Source organism: Telopea speciosissima, chromosome 7 (assembly GCF_018873765.1).
Source record: "Telopea speciosissima isolate NSW1024214 ecotype Mountain lineage chromosome 7, Tspe_v1, whole genome shotgun sequence".
In the NCBI taxonomy this organism is placed as follows: Eukaryota; Viridiplantae; Streptophyta; class Magnoliopsida; order Proteales; family Proteaceae; genus Telopea; species Telopea speciosissima.
Genome location: NC_057922.1, coordinates 61,501,688 through 61,521,134, shown reverse-complemented (window position 1 = coordinate 61,521,134; position 19,447 = coordinate 61,501,688). Strand labels below are relative to the sequence as shown.

The 19,447-nt window shown below is 39.7% G+C and overlaps 2 protein-coding genes across 3 annotated transcripts in view; both read left to right on the top strand.

Moving 5' to 3' along the window:
• The first annotated feature begins 1,058 nt into the window (after window positions 1-1,058).
• On the top strand, window positions 1,059-11,114 carry LOC122669848 (glycine dehydrogenase (decarboxylating), mitochondrial-like). The gene is made up of 15 exons (XM_043866720.1): window positions 1,059-2,346; window positions 2,446-2,691; window positions 2,777-2,854; window positions 2,954-3,054; window positions 3,134-3,329; window positions 3,449-3,574; window positions 3,704-3,889; window positions 4,515-4,628; window positions 6,901-7,053; window positions 9,042-9,230; window positions 9,569-9,646; window positions 9,735-9,860; window positions 9,947-10,045; window positions 10,216-10,333; window positions 10,812-11,114. The coding sequence occupies exons 1-15, from the start codon at window positions 1,090-1,092 to the stop codon at window positions 10,904-10,906; spliced, it is 3,162 nt and encodes a 1,053-aa protein (XP_043722655.1). The 5' UTR covers window positions 1,059-1,089; the 3' UTR covers window positions 10,907-11,114.
• A 2,385-nt stretch (window positions 11,115-13,499) lies between these two features.
• The window catches only part of LOC122669849 (probable serine/threonine-protein kinase SIS8), a 36,757-nt gene continuing 30,809 nt past the window's right edge, over window positions 13,500-19,447 (top strand). For both annotated transcript variants that reach the window (XM_043866722.1, XM_043866721.1), the window contains exons 1-3: window positions 13,500-14,161; window positions 16,374-16,814; window positions 18,038-18,141. In XM_043866722.1, coding sequence (XP_043722657.1) covers window positions 13,712-14,161; window positions 16,374-16,814; window positions 18,038-18,141 — 995 coding nt within the window. In that variant the 5' untranslated portion in view covers window positions 13,500-13,711. The remainder of the gene's footprint in view (window positions 14,162-16,373; window positions 16,815-18,037; window positions 18,142-19,447) is intronic.

Sequence of the window (19,447 nt, the reverse complement as noted above, 5' to 3'; positions counted from 1 at the left end):
ATTTCTAGCCAACCAGTTGAGTGGGACCCTCACGCCCATTCTTAGATTCGGTAGCTTTTGGCCGGAAATAGCAGGAAAATCCGGCGCTTATTAAGGTGGTGACTCACAAACCGCCGACAAATCAAAACGAGGTTCTTCTTCTTCTACTATTATTTCATTGGAAAAGTATTAGCAGAGTAATTGAAAGTAGTCAAAGTACCAAACCAGTAGTTCTAAGTTCTAACCTCTTATCTAAAACCCTAGCCTTAGATCTTTTTGAAATTTTAAAGGATGAACACGAATGTGTGATAGAGAAGAAGGGACAAGTAAACATAAAAAAACATGGCCTTTTAATTTGTAAGGTGGGAGACAACGATAAGCAAGGTGTGATTTTGAACCCTGCCAACGAGGTAATCTTCTCCACCTGATCTCCTCCTCTGAAAACTAATAATGAACGCAAAAAATTTGAGATTTTCTGTTTAACTGTAGAGAGAGAGATAGAGATGTTTTGGTCCATTGAAACTCCATCCATTAAGCAGCAATGTCTTCCATTCATTTGGTTTTATAGGGAGACTTTAAAGATTAAAAGGATTGGGTTTTCTGGTTTTGCTCAGAGACTGTGACAGAGGAGATTCGATTCGATTGGGATCTCATCTCAAGTTAGGGAAGACAACAAACACGATTGCCACGTCGATTTGTCTGTTTTTTTTCTGATGAGGCGATGATGCGCAGTTTAACTTAACCTGCGCCCTCTCTCTATCTCTCTCACACCCACCCATACCAATTTACCAACTTTCCTTCCACCACCAAATCCCTCGATTACGACGTATTGGTAAACTGTATCTGTCCATCCATGGAAATTTTTGTTTCATAAATTTTTTTCTTTCTTTTCTAAAGGTTGAATCTTCTCTTTCTCTCTCTCTTTCTCTCTCCCAAAAACTGTAAAAAAGCCTCAACCACCCATTCAATGTTGGCTCATGGAATAAATTGGTGAGAATATAGAATCCTCTCTCCCACTCCTCTCCTCTCCACCCCCTCTTCTCTCTTTCCTCCTCCTTCTGGAGGGTCTCTTTCTCTCTCGTTTTGGTTTTTAAGTTTCTGTAAGCATACATGGAGCGCGCTCGGCGACTAGGAAACCGGGCGATCCTCAGACGTCTGGTTTCCGATTCGAAGCAGCCGCAGCGCAATACTTCTTCTTCGCATACATCACCAGCGTTATTCCATCCGGCAAGGTATGTCTCCTCACTCTCTCCTTCCGCATTCCCAGCCGGAACTTCTTCCGGATTCGATTCCTTCTCCCGGAGAAATGCGCCCTCCAGCATTGGTTTCAATCTTGGGTCACAGACCCGTTCTATCTCCCTCGAATCTTTGAAACCAAGCGATACATTCCCCCATCGTCATAACTCCGCCACCCCGGAGGAGAAGACCGTGATGGCAGAATCCTGTGGATACCCGTCCCTTGATTCCCTCATCGATGCCACTGTCCCTAAGGCCATCCGGATCGAATCCATGAAGCTTTCCAAGTTCGACGAGGGATTAACTGAGAGCCAAATGATCGAACACATGAAGAAATTGGCATCCAAGAACAAAGTCTTCAAGTCCTTCATTGGGATGGGCTACTACAACACTTTCGTCCCTGCTGTGATCCTGAGGAACCTCATGGAGAACCCAGGTTGGTATACCCAGTACACTCCTTACCAGGCCGAGATTGCTCAGGGTCGCCTGGAGTCCCTTCTCAACTACCAGACTATGATTACCGACCTCACCGGCCTTCCCATGTCCAATGCTTCCCTGCTCGACGAGGGAACCGCCGCCGCGGAGGCAATGTCCATGTGTAATAGCATCCAGAAGGGAAAGAAGAAGACTTTCCTTATTGCCAGCAACTGCCACCCTCAGACCATCGATATCTGCAAGACCAGAGCTGCCGGCTTCAATCTCAAGGTGGTCACAGCCCATCTCAAAGATATCGACTACAAGTCTGGAGATGTCTGTGGGGTTCTTGTCCAGTATCCGGGCACTGAGGGAGAGATTCTGGATTACGGGGAGTTCGTTAAAAATGCTCATGCAAATGGGGTAAAAGTTGTGATGGCGACCGATCTCCTGGCGCTGACCATGTTGAAGCCTCCTGGTGAACTTGGGGTTGATATTGTCGTCGGCTCCGCTCAGAGGTTTGGTGTCCCAATGGGCTATGGAGGCCCTCACGCTGCATTCTTGGCCACCTCTCAGGAGTACAAGAGAATGATGCCTGGTAGAATAATCGGTGTCAGTGTGGATTCATCCGGAAAGCCTGCTTTGCGTATGGCTATGCAGACCAGAGAACAGCACATCCGGAGGGACAAGGCCACCAGCAACATCTGCACAGCTCAGGTCTTATTTCCCTAATAATTAAATGTGTCTCTGCCCTCTAGTATGAGTTTGGATGTGGACTGTGTTTCTTAGCGAACGATTAACCTGTTTTTTTTGTAGGCGTTGCTTGCAAACATGGCTGCTATGTATGCGGTCTACCATGGACCTGAGGGTTTGAAAACCATTGCCCAACGTGTCCACGGTCTTGCTGGGACTTTTGCACATGGGCTTAAGAAACTTGGGACAGTGGACGTTCAAGGGCTCCCCTTCTTTGACACTGTAAAGATCAAGTGTCCTGATGCACATGCCCTTGCAGATGCTGCTTACAAGAAGGAGATGAATCTGCGGATTGTGGATTCAAAGACGGTAAGTATTATTCTTTCTGTTGCTGCTGATTGATGGATCTTGATACCATGCTAGGAGATCTGACTTCAATTTGATGTACTTCCAGATAACTGTGTCCTTTGATGAAACTACGACCTTAGAGGATGTAGATAAACTGTTTTCAGTCTTTTCATGCGGCAAGCCTGTCAGTATCTGTATCTCTATGACACACTGGTGAAATTCAGTTCCAATAACAGACATGTTTTGATAGTCTGGATGTAACCTTATTCTTATTAATTCCCAGGTGCCCTTCACTGCTGCATCTCTGGCACCGGAGATTCAGACTGCAATCCCACCTCAGCTCACTAGAGAGAGCCCTTACTTGACTCATCCAATCTTTAACATGTACACCTTTCGCTGTGAGCTTGCTACTGTTATCGTTACCAGTTAATATGCCACTCTTACTGTTGTTTCCTCTTTTCAGGTACCATACAGAGCATGAGCTCCTCAGATACCTTCACAGATTACAGTCTAAGGATCTCTCACTCTGCCACAGCATGATTCCCCTGGGATCTTGTACAATGAAATTGAATGCAACAGTGGAGATGATGCCGGTGACATGGCCTAGCTTCGCAGACATGCATCCATTTGCCCCTGTCGAGCAAGCTATGGGTTTCCAGGTAGTTAGAAAATCTTCATCATCCCAGGCTTCCTGATTTTGTACTGGGTTGTATGGGAGAAGTTTTGAGTAAGCATAAGTAACCCTTGACTGTGGTTCATTGCTTCTCTGTTTTTTCAGGAAATGTTCGAAGATCTGGGTGAACTATTGTGCACCATCACTGGATTTGATTCGTTCTCATTGCAACCCAATGCTGGTGCTGCTGGCGAGTATGCTGGGCTGATGGTTATCCGTGCTTACCATCTGGTATGGTGAACGAGACCCATTTTTCATTAGTTGTTTGCTTGTTCCTCTGACAGCAGCAGGAGTTTGTTCCTTTAAGTTGGCAAGGTTCACCGTTGATCAGGATGATTTACTTTTTAATTAATAATGTAGGCAAGAGGAGACCATCACCGTAATGTTTGCATTATACCAGTTTCAGCACATGGAACTAATCCTGCAAGTGCAGCCATGTGTGGGATGACAATTGTTGCTGTTGGAACTGATGCTAAGGGAAACATTAACATCGAAGAGTTAAGGAAGGCTGCCGAAGCAAATAGGGACAACTTATCTGCTCTTATGGTAATGATGTTTTGCATTCTGAATTGCTAATGGAATTTTTCTTGATCAGTCTCCATTTGTTTCGGCGTACAATTGTCAGAAAAGAAATTTTATCGTAAAATCCAATTTTCAACTGCTTGTTTTAAACTTGTATTTTCGAGGGATCACACGTTTTCCAAATTTTGCCCTGGCAAATTGCATGTGCAATTTGACCGTACAATCTTCTATCTTGATGGCACCCTTTGTTGCCTTTGATGATCACACATGGACTATGTATCTGTGGGAACCATACACATATGATTCTCACAACCATATACATATGATTCTCACAACCATATGGTAGGAGCTGTATAATTCAAATTTGGTTATAATCGTATTTTATGTAATTACTTTAAATGATTTTACTACATACAATAAATGACAAAAAAACATTGGAAAATCTTACAAGGTCATTTTATATCATATTTTACCTCCTATATGTAAAATTTATGAGTAAAAATGTTCATGCAAGATTTTCCAGTTGAAAGTTTTACATGTAATATTAAAATGGAAACAAATGGAGCCTCGAATGAAAAATTAAACTGACATTCCATGTGCAATAAGATGTACTTTTTAGATGTGATAATGGATTTGACGGAATATGCAGGTCACATATCCTTCCACTCATGGAGTTTATGAGGAGGGCATTGATGAGATATGCAAGATAATTCATGACAATGGTGGTCAAGTTTACATGGATGGGGCTAACATGAATGCACAGGTTTAGTTCTCCTATTTACTTTCTGCCAACTTTTGCTCTTATTGCAGGCAGAAGATGCACTTTGCTTATTCACCCAAAAAAAAAAAGATGCACTTCGCTTATGTCTTTACATGCAGTATGGCTACTTCAATGGTGATCTTTGAAGAATAAATCTTTTAAAACTAAAATCCATGTTGGTTTAAACAAATTTTCTTCATTGCTGAACAATTTACATTTTTGTATTGTTGGTTGTGCTTGGGATCTAAGTCCCTAAGATATTGAAGGAAATGTGTTAGACTAGAGTAAATTATGTCTGACATTCCGTGATAAAAGTAAATTGTGAGAACACATATATGGTGCTATTGGTTTGGAATCTTGGAACTGTAGATGGTTGATGGTTCTGTTGGAAAGATCCCTCGGTGGATGTAAGTTGCCATTTAGCTATCAGAAAACTTATTTCCCTGTACATTGAGAAATGTGTTTTGTCCTTTCCTGTTTCCTCATACAAGTTTGATGATCATTCAATTTGGGGTTTATGCTTCTGTGCCTCATATCATTTCTTCACAAACTTTTCTCTTAATTACAGTCATGCTATTACCTTATGTTGCATTTGGTTGTTTTGCCTCATGATGTGGGAAATGAAAATCGAAAGAATTCTAGAGATGTGACTGTTTGGTTGCAGTAGTGGGAGAAAAATTAGGAAAGAAACAACTAATTTTGAAAAAAATTATCCCTAGTTTTTGTCTCACCCATTTTACATACGAAACACAAGGAAAAGAAACTTAAGGGAACATTGGTCATGCCTAATCTCTGCTCTCCCCCTCAGAGATGAGAAATAACTACCAAAAATCTGTGGACATCCAGACAATCATGACAGTTTTTGTCATATGTTTTCTCTTGATTTTCTTGATGCAATCAAACAAGCAATGAAGGAAATATTGTCATTTCTTTGCTCTTTTTATTTTTTCTTTTTCTTTCACCCCAGAAAGCAACCAAACCCAGCCTTAATGAGTGCTTCTGCTCCTATCATCACACCCCTGAAATTGTGTTTGTTACTATCTGTCTCTACAACACTTATCAAAAGATTTTTTTTTTTTTTGGGGGGGGGGGTGGGAATTATTCAGTACAATATACAATTCATACGGACATCCTACTTTTGTTGCCTAATGTGCTCCATCCGTAATCTCTGCTGGTTTGTACCTCTTGGTTTTTGACTTTCCATCATGCATATTATTAGAACTCATTCAAATGTTTTTTCGTGTGCTTCTTCATGCTGTAGTAGTGATGCCCATGAGATGGTGATTCATTACTATTTGATTTATGAAGACTGAAAAGCATGTATGGATTTTAAAAATGCTGTTATTTCCACTTGTAATGCTTGATCAATAGGATCTATGGCTACTTGTATAATTTATAGTGATTTGTTGTTTTATTGTGTTGTTGACCATTGTCATCATTTCTACTATTGGCTTGATCTTTGAACTTTTCTGTTGTGCATTGGCAGGCCTTATTTTTAAACAGAAAATTAAGTTATGTAAATAATCTGTCTGATTTTAGGCAAGCAGCTCATTCCACTATGTTGCTAGCACAGGCCTGGTGGAGAAGCATCACTATTTCCTGGGATATACGTGATGAAATCTGATTTTTGGGTTTGGGACCATATTTTTGGGGAGCTCCCAATTGATAACCAGCTCACCTTTTGGGATGCTGATGATCAGAATTTCTATTATTACCCAACCAGCCAACTTGATTCCAGAATGCCTGACAGTGTTGATTTGTACCATTTCTGGACAACTGATTATTAATAGGGACGAGTTTTGATATGCTTGTGCTTGTGGGTATGCTTGCCCCGATATCTTGTTCCAAGCCAAGCAGTTGCTAGGTCTTCTTGCTTTCATATTGTCTCTGATATGGTAGAAAACATGTGTTTTCAGTTAAATTAATCCAAGATAATCATATGATTGGGTACTTTGTATATTTTTCCCATCCTACAGAATGTATGTTTTGTGGCATAGATGAAGCTGTGATACTAAGTGAATGCTTTACTGGAAATCGGGGCTTATAGATCCAATATCAGCTAGGCTCTGGACCCTATTCAGGGTCCAGATCAGTTCCGGATCTAATGTAATCCAACCTAAAACCCGTATTGATAGCATTAATTAATATGCAGCTGTGAGTCAAACCTTCCCCCTCCCCCCCCCCCCCCCTCTGTTATACTTATTACTGAGGTTGTTTTCTGGAAGGGTGTTAATCAGTTCAAATCTTATTTTGATGAGGACTTCTCTCATGACAGGTTGGTCTAACAAGTCCAGGTTGGATTGGAGCAGATGTTTGCCATCTCAATCTCCATAAAACATTTTGCATCCCACATGGTGGAGGAGGTCCCGGCATGGGACCCATAGGTGTGAAAAAGCACTTGGCGCCATTCCTACCATCACATCCTGTGGTATGACTATGACCTTTTTGGAGCAAATTTCAGTTCTGTATGTTTCCTTTCGTTCACCAAATTAATCATTTAAATGATTGACAGAAGAATGACTTGACTTTTAAATGAATTTTTAAGGTGCTTCTATTTGTAGAAACATGTATCTAATATGTTTGTTTGGATGTCTCTTTTGTATTCTTGTTTTTTATGTTATTTCATCAGTGATAAGGTTCCATTTGTTGAGAGAACCTATGAAGTACAAGTCAGTTGCATTCTCTTAAAGTAGGATTCTTAGAATAATTGGATTAAATGCTTTCTGAATTTGGTGTTGGAGCTCCAGTTGAAGTTCGATGCAATATACTTTGTGCTTTGTAGAAGATTTAACTGAAGAGCGTGTGTGGTTTTTTTGTTTGCGAGAGGGGGGGGGGGGGGAGGATCTTTGATTTCAGAACTATGATTGTCCTATCAGATACACTATAAAAGCTGGTCACTCTAGGGCCTGAACAAGCTATAAGTTGCTTCAGCCTGGAAGCTTCATTTGGAGTTCAAATGTGTCTGGATTGAATGGGTTCATCAGTGGAGTTTTGACTTTGATGAAACTGGTAGCTTCAGCTGGTAGCTCTAAATTATAAGTAACAATATGCGAGTACAAATATCTGGTTGTTGCTTTCTTACTCTGCTGTTCTCAAGGACAATATTTATTTTATAGTCCTCTGTTCTATGTTAAAGTTATTGTGTTTTTGTGTCTGTACTACATCTTGCTTTTACTTTCATTCTATCAAGGTATTGATGAGAGTAAAAAATGCTCAATATGGCTTGTAGCTAAGTCCATGATTTCCACCTAGGTTATCATCTTGATGGCCCATTTGTCTGAGTGGCAATAATGACTTGGCCTTCCAATGAGTAGATAAATCTACCATCTGAAGAAGTACAACTGTACAAGTGGCTGGGTTTCTTTATTTGGTGACCATATGAGTTGAAAACTTGAAGAGAAAGTTCAATAAGATGCCCAGAGTGATGGGTTTTTTTTTGGTAGGAGCCCAGAGTGATGGTAACCACTTGGACAATGTTTAATATATAAACTTTAAATGGGCCATGCCAATTTTCATCTGCCTGAATTTAGGATAATTATATTTGGGAGTGTTTTCTTCTTTTGTCTTTTGATTGCTTCCTATGATCATATATAATGGAACTTCTTGCCTTACTAGAAATAAACACTACATAGCAATGCATGTTTATCCACTCACAAGAGCAGCATGCCTAAAATCCAAACTTCGCAGTTGACACCTTTGGCAATGGCATTGGTATGCATGAACCACTGGAATAATGATTGAAGCTTGTTAGCATGTCTGGTTAAAAAAGTAAGGGAGAATGTTTCCTGCCCGGGGGGCGTAGCTTCCGCTAGCACCCCTCTCTTTTTCTCTCTCCTTCCCCCATGAAATTACCTATCTGCCCACCAATTGATTGAACCGATAGTGGGGGCCCTCATTGGCTCTTGCCTGCCCATGTAGCCTCCATTACCGGGCAGGAAACACCTTCCCAAAAACTAATTATGGCTTGGAAATTTATTGGTCAACTGAAGTAAAATCTTGTAATATGCATTTCCAAATGTGTTCCTTATTTTCCTTTAGCAGGGGTAGGGATTAGCCTTACCTTTCCCTGCTTACTTTAGTGAGACAAGATCTGATGATTAATTATATAGATTATCATATTAACCTGTGATTTGGAAGACCTGAAATTTGTTCTGTGTATGATGCTCAAGATGACACTATGAAGCCGTATTCATTTTGCAAGAAGTTATAGCATAGATTTTTGAGCTTCTGAGCATATTATTGATGGGTTGCAAAACAGGTGGTCTACAAAGTTCATAAATTTTGTATAATTTCTCTGCTGCTTATATGCATAAACCTATTTTTGACATCTCCATGGCTAAAGCTCTAACTTTTTGCTCTTTGTTTGTCATCTCCATGGTGAAGGTTCTAATTTTTTTTTGCTGTGATGTTCTGAAGGTGCCTACTGGTGGCATACCAGCGCCTGAAAAATCCCAGCCTCTTGGTACCATTGCTGCTGCACCCTGGGGTTCTGCACTTATCCTGCCCATTTCCTACTGCTACATAGCCATGATGGGATCAAAGGGACTCACAGATGCATCAAAGATCGCAATCTTGAGTGCAAACTACATGGCAAAGCGTTTGGAGGTTATTGAATCATCCTTGACTTGCATTTGCAATTAAAGTTTGAAAATGTACTCAAGGTTTCTGAATGGACAGGTTTCGTTTACTGTCCATGCCCTTTGCTTAAGAAAATTAGTTCAAGGTGTAGTTTTGTGATTGACATCACAAACAAAACAAACTACCTTCAAAGGTGATGGTAATAGAACTATTAGGTCTTTAAACTGGAGTTACAGTTCTTGCATGTTACCATATGAGAAAGAAACAGCATTTGCTACCTTCATAACTTCAGTATTTGTTTAATCCTCCCTGTAGGAATCTGTTATTTCAATTTGCTGTATTGAATTGTGTTTTGGGTCCTGCAGAACCACTACCCCATTCTTTTCCGTGGTGTCAGTGGCACAGTTGCCCATGAATTCATTGTTGATTTAAGAGGTTTTAAGGTACTTTACCTAAAATTTGCAAACACTTTTGTGCTATTTATTCCTTTTAACAGTTTCTATAATTAACTTTATGTGGTTGACGGTTCAGAATACTGCTGGGATAGAACCTGAAGATATTGCTAAGCGTCTTATTGATTATGGATTCCACGGACCTACAATGTCGTGGCCAGTTCCGGGCACACTTATGATTGAACCAACCGAGAGTGAAAGCAAGGTATACTGTCAACTGGAATAACTTCCTCAACTTGCGTCCTCACTTGCCCTGTTTTAGCTTGAAGTTTACTTTGGTTTCTATGTCAGGCTGAGCTCGACAGGTTTTGTGATGCTCTTATTTCCATTAGACAAGAAATTGCACAGATAGAGTCTGGGAAAGCTGATATTAACAACAATGTTCTCAAGGTAAAAAGAGTTTATATTTAACTGACACAAATAAATGATGATTTCATTTGAAAAGCTATGGATTAGTGGTACAGCTCTTGTTCGCATACATGAATTCATTTTATTGCATCCCATCATGATTTGATATCTGAAAAATATTTAGAAGTGTTAACTGAGAACCACATGTGCAGGGAGCTCCTCATCCACCATCACTGCTCATGGCTGATACATGGACAAAGCCATATTCACGGGACTATGCGGCTTTCCCTGCTGCTTGGCTCCGTGCTGCTAAGTTCTGGCCTACAACAGGTATGTGTATCTAACCTATCAGCCCAATGCCATTGATGACATAAATTAGCAAATCCTACCAGTGCTGCGGATGGTAACAGCTTTCCCCAATTCGTAGTTGTTGAGGCATCCAGGCGCCTTGGCCGCCTAGTTGATGTGGCCTTGCATCCAGGCCCCCTCCAACATGTTGGGTTGCCTCGATGCCGTGACAACTATGCCTATCAGGTTCTTTGTTCTCATTACTTGGAATTTTTTTTAGTCTGGACGATCTCTTCTCTGGGTTCACATTGGCTAATGTTTACCCAGTTTAAAATCTGGTGGATTCAACTTTGGGTAGTATATATGACCAGCCTGAAGTTGGTCTTAGTCTTTGCTATCCCCACTAACGTACCTTTCTTCGGGCCCCGCCTGTGGAATCAAGGCATTAGACTGTTTTGTGTGTTTTTGTATCCTTTGCCACTAGATGATGTTAATGATGGAGTTGTGCAATATTAATCAGGACGGGTGGATAATGTCTATGGTGATCGGAATCTTGTTTGCACCCTTCTCCCAGCATCTCCGGCCTTTGAAGAGCAAGCTGCTGTTAATGCATAATTGTCAACATGCACTGGCTGTTACATGATTTCCTCATTGGAAGAAAAAGCCATCTCAATCCCTTCCTGTTTATTGTATATAAACAGCTCATATTCATACGCTCAAGCAGTTGCTTACTTTGAAGCTTAATTATATGATATTTGATCAGCTGCTGTTTCCAATAACACTTGTTTCTGATCGCAACTCAAGTGCCTGTAATTACTAGCTCTCCTTTTTCTCTTTCGTATGTCTTTCATGTAGTCAATTATCTAGAGTAGGTGAAAGATTTGATATCACTACTGTTCAACTGAAGCTTTATTTGTTAAAATGAAATATATAAGAAGTTTCAATTGTTGGAGACAATGGTTGCTAACTTTATTAAAATATTTTGATGCCTTTTAGTTCCTCCATGGAGGAATTGGAAATTGGGTCATTTTGACTATGAATTACAATCTTTGGAAGATCTTCAAGAAAAGAAAACTCCCAAAGTCCTTGATTAGAGTAATTCACTGCCTATTTTAAACTATAGTGGACAAATAAATTTTCAAATCTCTCCTGGACAATCTTTAGGTCTCTGATAATGGTGGAGATCATCTCACTTGGAGGTTGGAAAGCTTCATCAGCCAAACAATGTACCAGGACTTGTCTCAGTCCAGCATTGAAAGCTGTCTTTATTCCCAATCGAATTGTTAGGGTTTTACCGGGTATGAATGATCATAAGCTTCCTCTGGTCATCAAATATAAAGGAGCCTAGCCCATCGCTCTCTGCTTAGCAGATATAGATGCAGGGGAGAGGGGGAGGTGATTAAAATAGAAAAAATAAATACAAGTAGGATTAGATTAGATTAGATTAGACAACACTTACTAGTTTTGTTTGCGTCACAAAACCATAATTAAGCTAAATACAAGCATATAGCGAGAGTGAGAAAAGGAGAGGTGAAGTCAATTTTGTCTCTGTCGCTATCAAATAACTCACGAGTATCTTTTTGCTGTGTACCCATTATCCACACTTACAAGAGCTATTAAAAATTTGGAAAAAAGAATTCTGTGGGGGAGCATCGCTTCTATACCTAGACACAGAGGGGTGGCGAAATGACTGCCCAATCCAATGACATGTTGGTGCCTACACGCAAGCAGGAAACACTTACCTTAAAAATTTTAACCCATGACCTCTGTCATATTCTTTAAACCATTATTATTCATGGGAAAGGGAACACCATGAGGTCGTACACCACCCCTGCGCCCAGATGTAGGGGCACGCAAAATTATTGCCGCATCCTTGGTCATTTCCATCTTTCCAAGGGGTTCGACGGACATTTTGTGTGTCCCTATGTTTGGGTTCAAGAGTGGCGTGTGTTGTGCGATTGGGTGGCGTTCTTTCTCCCATTATTTATTTAGGGGAAAACTTATTTGACTAGTCAACTTTCTTATAAAAAAAACTCATTCTTATTGTAATAGTTTGAATAATGATGTGGTAACTCTCACCATTTGATGGATAGATACTATTGAATCCATTTGATTTGAGGATTCGATCCAAGTCTAATACGCAACTGTTCCTTGGGGAAGGGAGGGAAGATGAGAAGTATGAGGCTTGAACCCAAGACCTTCTAGTGAGGTGAGCTTTTACTCTCCACGCTTCTACCAAATATGTTAGCCAAATGTTCTCCTGATTCCATTTACTTGAACCACAGGCTTGCATTTCCATGTATGTCTATGCAGGTCTATAAGTTCTCACACAATAGAAAATCATTTGCTATATACCTTGGAATCGTTATCCCCTTCAATTCACTGCCCCCTCCAATTCCTTCAATTCCTCACATGGGGGCAAAAATGACCACCCTACCCCTGTCTGAAAACACTGCCCAAGGTAAAGTCCACTCCCCCCTATTAGAGGAATTGGAGGTGATAATTATTCATATACCTTGAACTTTTTTTTTTATGAAATATATGGATCATTATCCTCTCTGGTTCTCTACTCGGAACAGTTGTCTAGTTCTTCTCATAGGGGGCCGGAAATAATGACCTAGCCGAATTCCCTCCCTAAACACACTACCCGAGTGAGATTAAATAGTCATTTCCGCCAAATGTATGGGCAGAGAAACGGACAAGATAAAAATTCCATACCCACCTTGAATCTTGTCCAATGAGTTTAGATCGATTCATTTGTGGGCCATCATTTCCTTCCTTGATTAGATTCACCTTACACGTGGCCTGCCAACTATCAATCTGATCCATTCGATTCCTTACAAATTCTCTTCATTTGGGGTAAATCCCAATAATAAACTCCACATCCCAAAACTCTTTTTTTGCGTAAAAGGGCAAAAAAAAGGTAAACCCATTATTTGTCGTAAACGATAAATTTATAGTATACATTCAAGTCTATCAAGATTTAACTTGCTGTACGAAATCAAAAGCCTTAACTCGTTAATCAGACGTTTGAAATTAAGTAAACGGTAGGCCATATAGAGGAAGGTGTAACGAAGATGATGGACATGATGTTTCATGTTAGTTTTTACCCATCTTCCTTGAGGCCCTTGACCCTCATTTATTATTAGTAATAAAAGGAAAATAAATAAATAAATAAAATATTATAATACGGTATCCTCCCCCACTAGCCATGCTTGGAGGGAAGGAGAGCGGTTAATTTAATTCCAGTTGGTGGTAGCTTGACGATGAAGACGTGCGCAGATTGAAAGAATCTGCTTTGAGAGAAGTGGGCTTAGGTTTAGACACAGAGAACAGAGAGAGAGAGAGAGAGAAAGGGCGAGAAGGAAGAAGAAGCGATGCAGTTCCAAGGAGAGTGATTGATCCTTTATTCATCCTCCAATGTCCAAGATGAAGCATCTGCTGCGCAAACTCCACATCGGAGGAGCCGTTAACGAACATCAAAGATTAGGCGAAAATCGTCCTTCCAATAATTCTTCTTCTTCTTCCTCTTCATCTTCGTCTTCTTCGACGTCGGCGTCGGCGTCGGTTCCTCCACTGTCTTCATCGACGCCTTCTACATTAGCTAGGAACAGAGTGGTCGATGCATCTGATAGGGCAACTGCTGGAGCCGTTCCGACAGCTGCGTCATCGGATAGTTCTGCTGATTTTAGTTTTTTCGAAGAGGAGTTTCAGGTTCAACTTGCTTTGGCGATCAGTGTTTCTGATCCTGATGGTCGTGAGGACCCGGAGGCTGTCCAGATCAAGGCCGCGAAGCGGATGAGTCTGGGTTGTTCACCTTCTGTCTCGGCTGATGAAACCCTTGTCGAGTATCTATCTCTTCGGTACTGGGTACGTAGAGAATATTAACCCTGCTTTGGCTTGTGATTTTAGTTTTATTTTAACCATTTCCTTTAAGACTTGGGTTGAACGTACTGCTACTTTTGAATTATGGATCTCTTTGATTTGCTTATTGGTGCTTGTGTTTTGCATACAGAGTTTGCTATGATGCTTCAATTTTGTTTGTTGAAGTTCTATGTTCTTCACTCATTCCCATCGTGGGTATTGGTTGGCTGTTGACTTTGATGCCCCCAGACGAGGGAAATTAGTGGAGTGGTTATTTCTTCCTTAAAATTTATATTTTGGGAGTTATTGGAATCCATTTCAGCAGTTGACCATTGTGTCGTCCTGCCCTTGGGTGAACATATTCCACCCACTGCGTTTCTATATTTTCGTAGAAACTTTGGCTACCCAAATTCACATCCTCTTTGCTCTTCTCCGTCCTCTATTTGGAACTCTCAATATGCTCCACTGCGCATGGCCTTCTATTGCATTGGCAAAACCAAATCAAATAACGCTGTTATCACATATTGGAGCTACTTTTGGGTTCTGTCAGATCCTTTCATTACCAAAGTTTAATGTAAAACTGCTCTTCCGTCAATTCAACAAAAAGCACTAACAGAACAGCACACATAAATCTTGACCAAGTAAAGTGCCTAAATTGCACTTGTGAGTTCCTTTGTAGAAAAATATGCTCATACTTATTATGAATCACCCCCACATCCCCCCCTCCCCCCCCAAAAAAAAATTCCCTAGGGGGTGGGGATGGAAAAAAGAAGCTCTGGCTTCTCACCTTTGGCACTGATCGCAGCTCCTTGTAGGCTAATCTTCAACTTAGGAGATAATAGTTTGTGGTTAATTTTTTTTAAGGACCTTCAATTTCCTACATTGTTGAATTTCTATGTTTTTCAATGAACTTCAACATGAACATAATTATTTTTTCTGCATGTCACAAGGGATTGAAATTAATAAATATGCCTAATTTGTTCAATCTGGAAGGTGAATAATGTAGTTCTAGATTGGTAGGAGACCAACTAGAAGCCAAATAACCAAGATCTGATCTGAACAGGTAGTGTGGTTAGGCTAAAATAGGTGAAAGTGTAAAATTAGGGTTAGGGTTTGATGGTAGGGTTAGGGTAAGTTGATGTAGGGGAGTCTTCCAGTGAAGGTCCTGAGATGTTTTGATGGAGTTAGGTATGTAAACTTGAATGGACACAGATTAAGTTTAGGTTTTCTAGGTTTTTTGAAAAGAGAATAATGGGAGAATCTAGGGTTTAGGATGGCAGTTTAGGGCAGGGGCTTGGATCGAGTTTCCCTAAAGGTGAGAGGGAGGTTCGGTCCAACTTTGGGCTGTTTCTGATGGTTGGTTTGGTCTGGGCAGAATTTGGGTTATGGGAATGATGCTCAGAGATGGAGGGGATGCTAGGGTTTGGTTTAGAGGATTAGAAGAAGAAGGGTTTGGGTTGGGGATGATGCACTTACGTGTTGTCTGAAAGTATTCTTAACCCTTGCAAAGAATTTCCAGCATCTGAGTATGTATCTTCAAGAGATCGGCTAGGGCAGAACTGGAGCTTGAATGGAGATTGATGGAATGGGGTTGGGGAAGGCTATCTCAGCCTTGGAATCTCACCCATCCTATCTCAAGATTTTCACAAAGGCTTAAGCCAATATTCATTAATCAAATTCGTGTACAATATTGGCCTCCCTTACAAACTTATATAGAAGACTCAAAGATAGACTTAGACACTAAAAAGGAAAGGTCTAACCCTATCCTTAACTAATAAGGTAATCTAAATTGACTAAGAATAAAGAAATTAGACTCAAAAAAGGACTCTAACTAAACTAAGGAAGTAAATCCCGTTTACCTACTTTCTACCCATATTTTAGGCCCATTAAATTGGCCAATTACAAAATAAACCCATGGATCAAAAGCCCAACACCTACATAACCCAACCCGGAGCTTATTTTCAATAAAATAAACCCTTCAGGTGACTTATCTACATCAGTAAATGTTGTGATCATTTATTCCATGTCTGAGGTGATGCTATCTTAATATTTTCTTCTGGAAGGGTTGAAATCATTTTTAGTAAATTATAAAATCCCCTTCCATTGTGATTATTGGTCATCAATGAGCCTTCTATAACCTGTATGCAGATGTGCACGACTTCTATCTGCCATTAACTGTTTGAGAACTGTATTTGTTTTTCTGGTTGCTTCTGTGCAGAACTTCAATGTTGTAAATTACGATGAAAGAGTGATGGATGGATTTTATGATGTCTATGGCATTACCTCAAACTCAAACATGGAGGGGAAAATGCCAATGTTGGTAGACCTTCAAGCAACATCCACTTCTGATAATGTTGATTACGAAGTGATCTTAGTAAATCGAAGTGCTGATCCTACACTGCGTCAGCTCGAGAGAAGAGCAGTTAATCTAGACTCGGAATGCCGAACTGCAGAGCTCGGTCCTATTTTAAGTGGTCTAGTCCAGAAGATTGCAGATCTTGTTGTTGGTTGCATGGGTGGGCCAGTCGCGGATGCTGATGAAATGTTAAGACGGTGGAAAGTTAGGAGTTACGAATTAAGAAATTCTTTGAACACAATTATTCTTCCCCTTGGTTGCTTGGATGTTGGACTTTCTCGTCACAGGGCATTGCTCTTTAAGGTATAATTGTCATGATTTTTCGCTGTTTCTGTATGTCAAGTAAAATTCTAATCATTGAAATTCAATTTTTCATGTTGTCCTCATTCAGCTTATTAAATTCTGTTGCTTAAGATGCCTTAGTCACGTTTCAATGTTTAGCAAATTTCTTCCCAAATCCTAGTGCCCATGTAAAGTATACTCTTCATCTGTTCTTGTTTCTTGGTTCGGTTCATGAACTTGACCATGATAACAAAATTTGATTGTTTCTGAAACTGTATTAACTATTTTAGCACCTTATAATGACTGTATTGCTCCCTATATTTCTCCTTGTATTAGGACTACTTTCTTACCTGTTTCCTACTGTTAAGACCATTATCAATGGGATTGTCTGAATGACACCTCTATTGTTGTATTTAGAACTTGTAACTTTCTTTTGATTGCCTCTTGTCTTATTCTCAAAAATTCTTTTAAGTCAAGGGTAAAAAAGGGTTTTCAAAATAATTTGAAAGTGACATACCATAATGTCATTGCCATATGTGAAATGACAAAATTTTATCCTCACAAAAAGTGTAACTTTGTTGTACTAGGGAAAAAAATAAGGTTACAAACTATTAGACACCTTAAGGGGTGTCAATAAGAAAATCCCATTATCAGTTTATCCTATTGGTTTAATGCATTACAGGAATGAACTTTCAAATTGCATTAAAAAATGAATTTTCTTCTATCCAAACCTTTTAGCATGGATTCTGTTTGATTTTCCTGGATCATGCAATTTTTTCCCTCTTGATGTCAGATAATATTGGAGGCACCTGTGGGTGGCTCCCTCTTTGGTTGCTAATTTTTATTTTTTATTTATTTTGGGGAAAGTCAACTAATGAGAGAGCAATCCAACAAGATCAATGATAGGCAATCCAAGAGCTATATACTGAACCTCCCATCATATATAAATTAATATACACTTTCAATTTTCTTACAACAAACTGAGCTTAATACCCCCTAAAATCCAGCAACACCATTCATTCCAGTTTTCTCACAACAAATTGAACTTGGTGCCTAAAATTTGGCAACCCCAAAGATAAATTGTGGTGGCTAAGATTGTTAAAATTCCGCTCATTGTTGCAGCGTTTATACTACTAGTTTTGACTGTGGCATTTCATAATTCATTCTGATTTTTGCATGTTTTTCTTTCCCATCAATGGATTTCCAGAAGTGCATTGAATGATCCTTTTCACGTTTGTTGCTAGGTACTAGCTGATCGGATCAATCTTCCATGTAGGCTGGTGAAAGGGAGCTACTACACTGGTACAGATGATGGAGCAGTAAATTTGATTAAAATTGATCGTAACAGGTGATGCTTCATCGTTTAGATCTTTTATGGTGCTGATGTTAAAAATCTTTGAATCCTTCTATTTTACCCCATCTGGGCTAAAAGTGTTTTGTTAGATATAAAACAAGATCTTCTAACAGAGGGAACAAAAGAAAAGAAGTATGAAAACACAGGTGGGAGGTCCAACAACCAGATCCAGTAATGTATAACTGAATTTGAAGACTCACAAACAGACTTTTGACACTAAAAAGGAAAAGCCTAACTAATAAGGTAACCTAAACTGATTAGGAAACTGAAATAACAAAGAAATAAAGACACTAACTGAACTAATCCCGTATGCCTAGCCTATACCTATATTATAGAGTGTAGACCCATTAAAGTGGCCCATTACACTGAAAACCCATTGGACTAAAGGGCCAACTTATGCATAACCCAACCCAAGGCTTATTTCTAATAAAATAAGCCCATTTGGGTGAATTAACTGCATCAATTCTCCCCGGCTTGAAAAAACTCGACCTCGAGTTTTTCAGTGATAAGGGGGATACAACATGTGAATAGCAATTTTGACCATTCCCAGACAAAACTCTGATGATGTAAGGACGTTAGGAATAAAATATTTAATCCTAGAAGTTCTCTTCAAACTAGTGAGGTGGAATCACAAATTCAATGGTAAGAATAGCATCGGGGTTGGTGACAACTTCATGCGGAGTGTATTCAAAAGCTTCCTTAATCATGACCTCATATGGTACTACTGCTTTAATCATGTCTTCATCAACATCTGTAATGCAATCCTCAACTTTGGTAACCTTCTCATCGAAGACTTGAGGCACAAGCTCCTCCTCTTCAAGAACAACATCATGAATGTTGATGATTTTTTTTTTTGAAGTGTTCTCAACCATTACTTCATCTTCCACTATTTCAGCTTTGTCTACTTTGATCTCTTCAACGTAAACCTCTTCAGTAGATTCTTCTACCTTGGTTTCAGCCACCAAGATATGGCTAACCATATAAATGTCGTAAAACCCTTCTTCATTTGCATCATCATCTTCTTCATACCCAATAAAGTCTCCATCTTTATACTCAATATACAAGATCTTTTCTCAGATAATAAGTTCAGATTAGGAGACTTAAAATAACATCAAATCAGGTGGTGGTCAGAATAACTCCAAACTCAAATCGAATCTAGCAAATCAGTAGTAGAAAAGCTGCTAAAAACTACAGATCAATCTAATGACAGATCTGAAATTTGGGGCCAATCCTAGTTGATATAGGAGAAGGGCAGATCAGTGATTTGACTAATTAAAATAAACTTCAGAAACCAGAACTA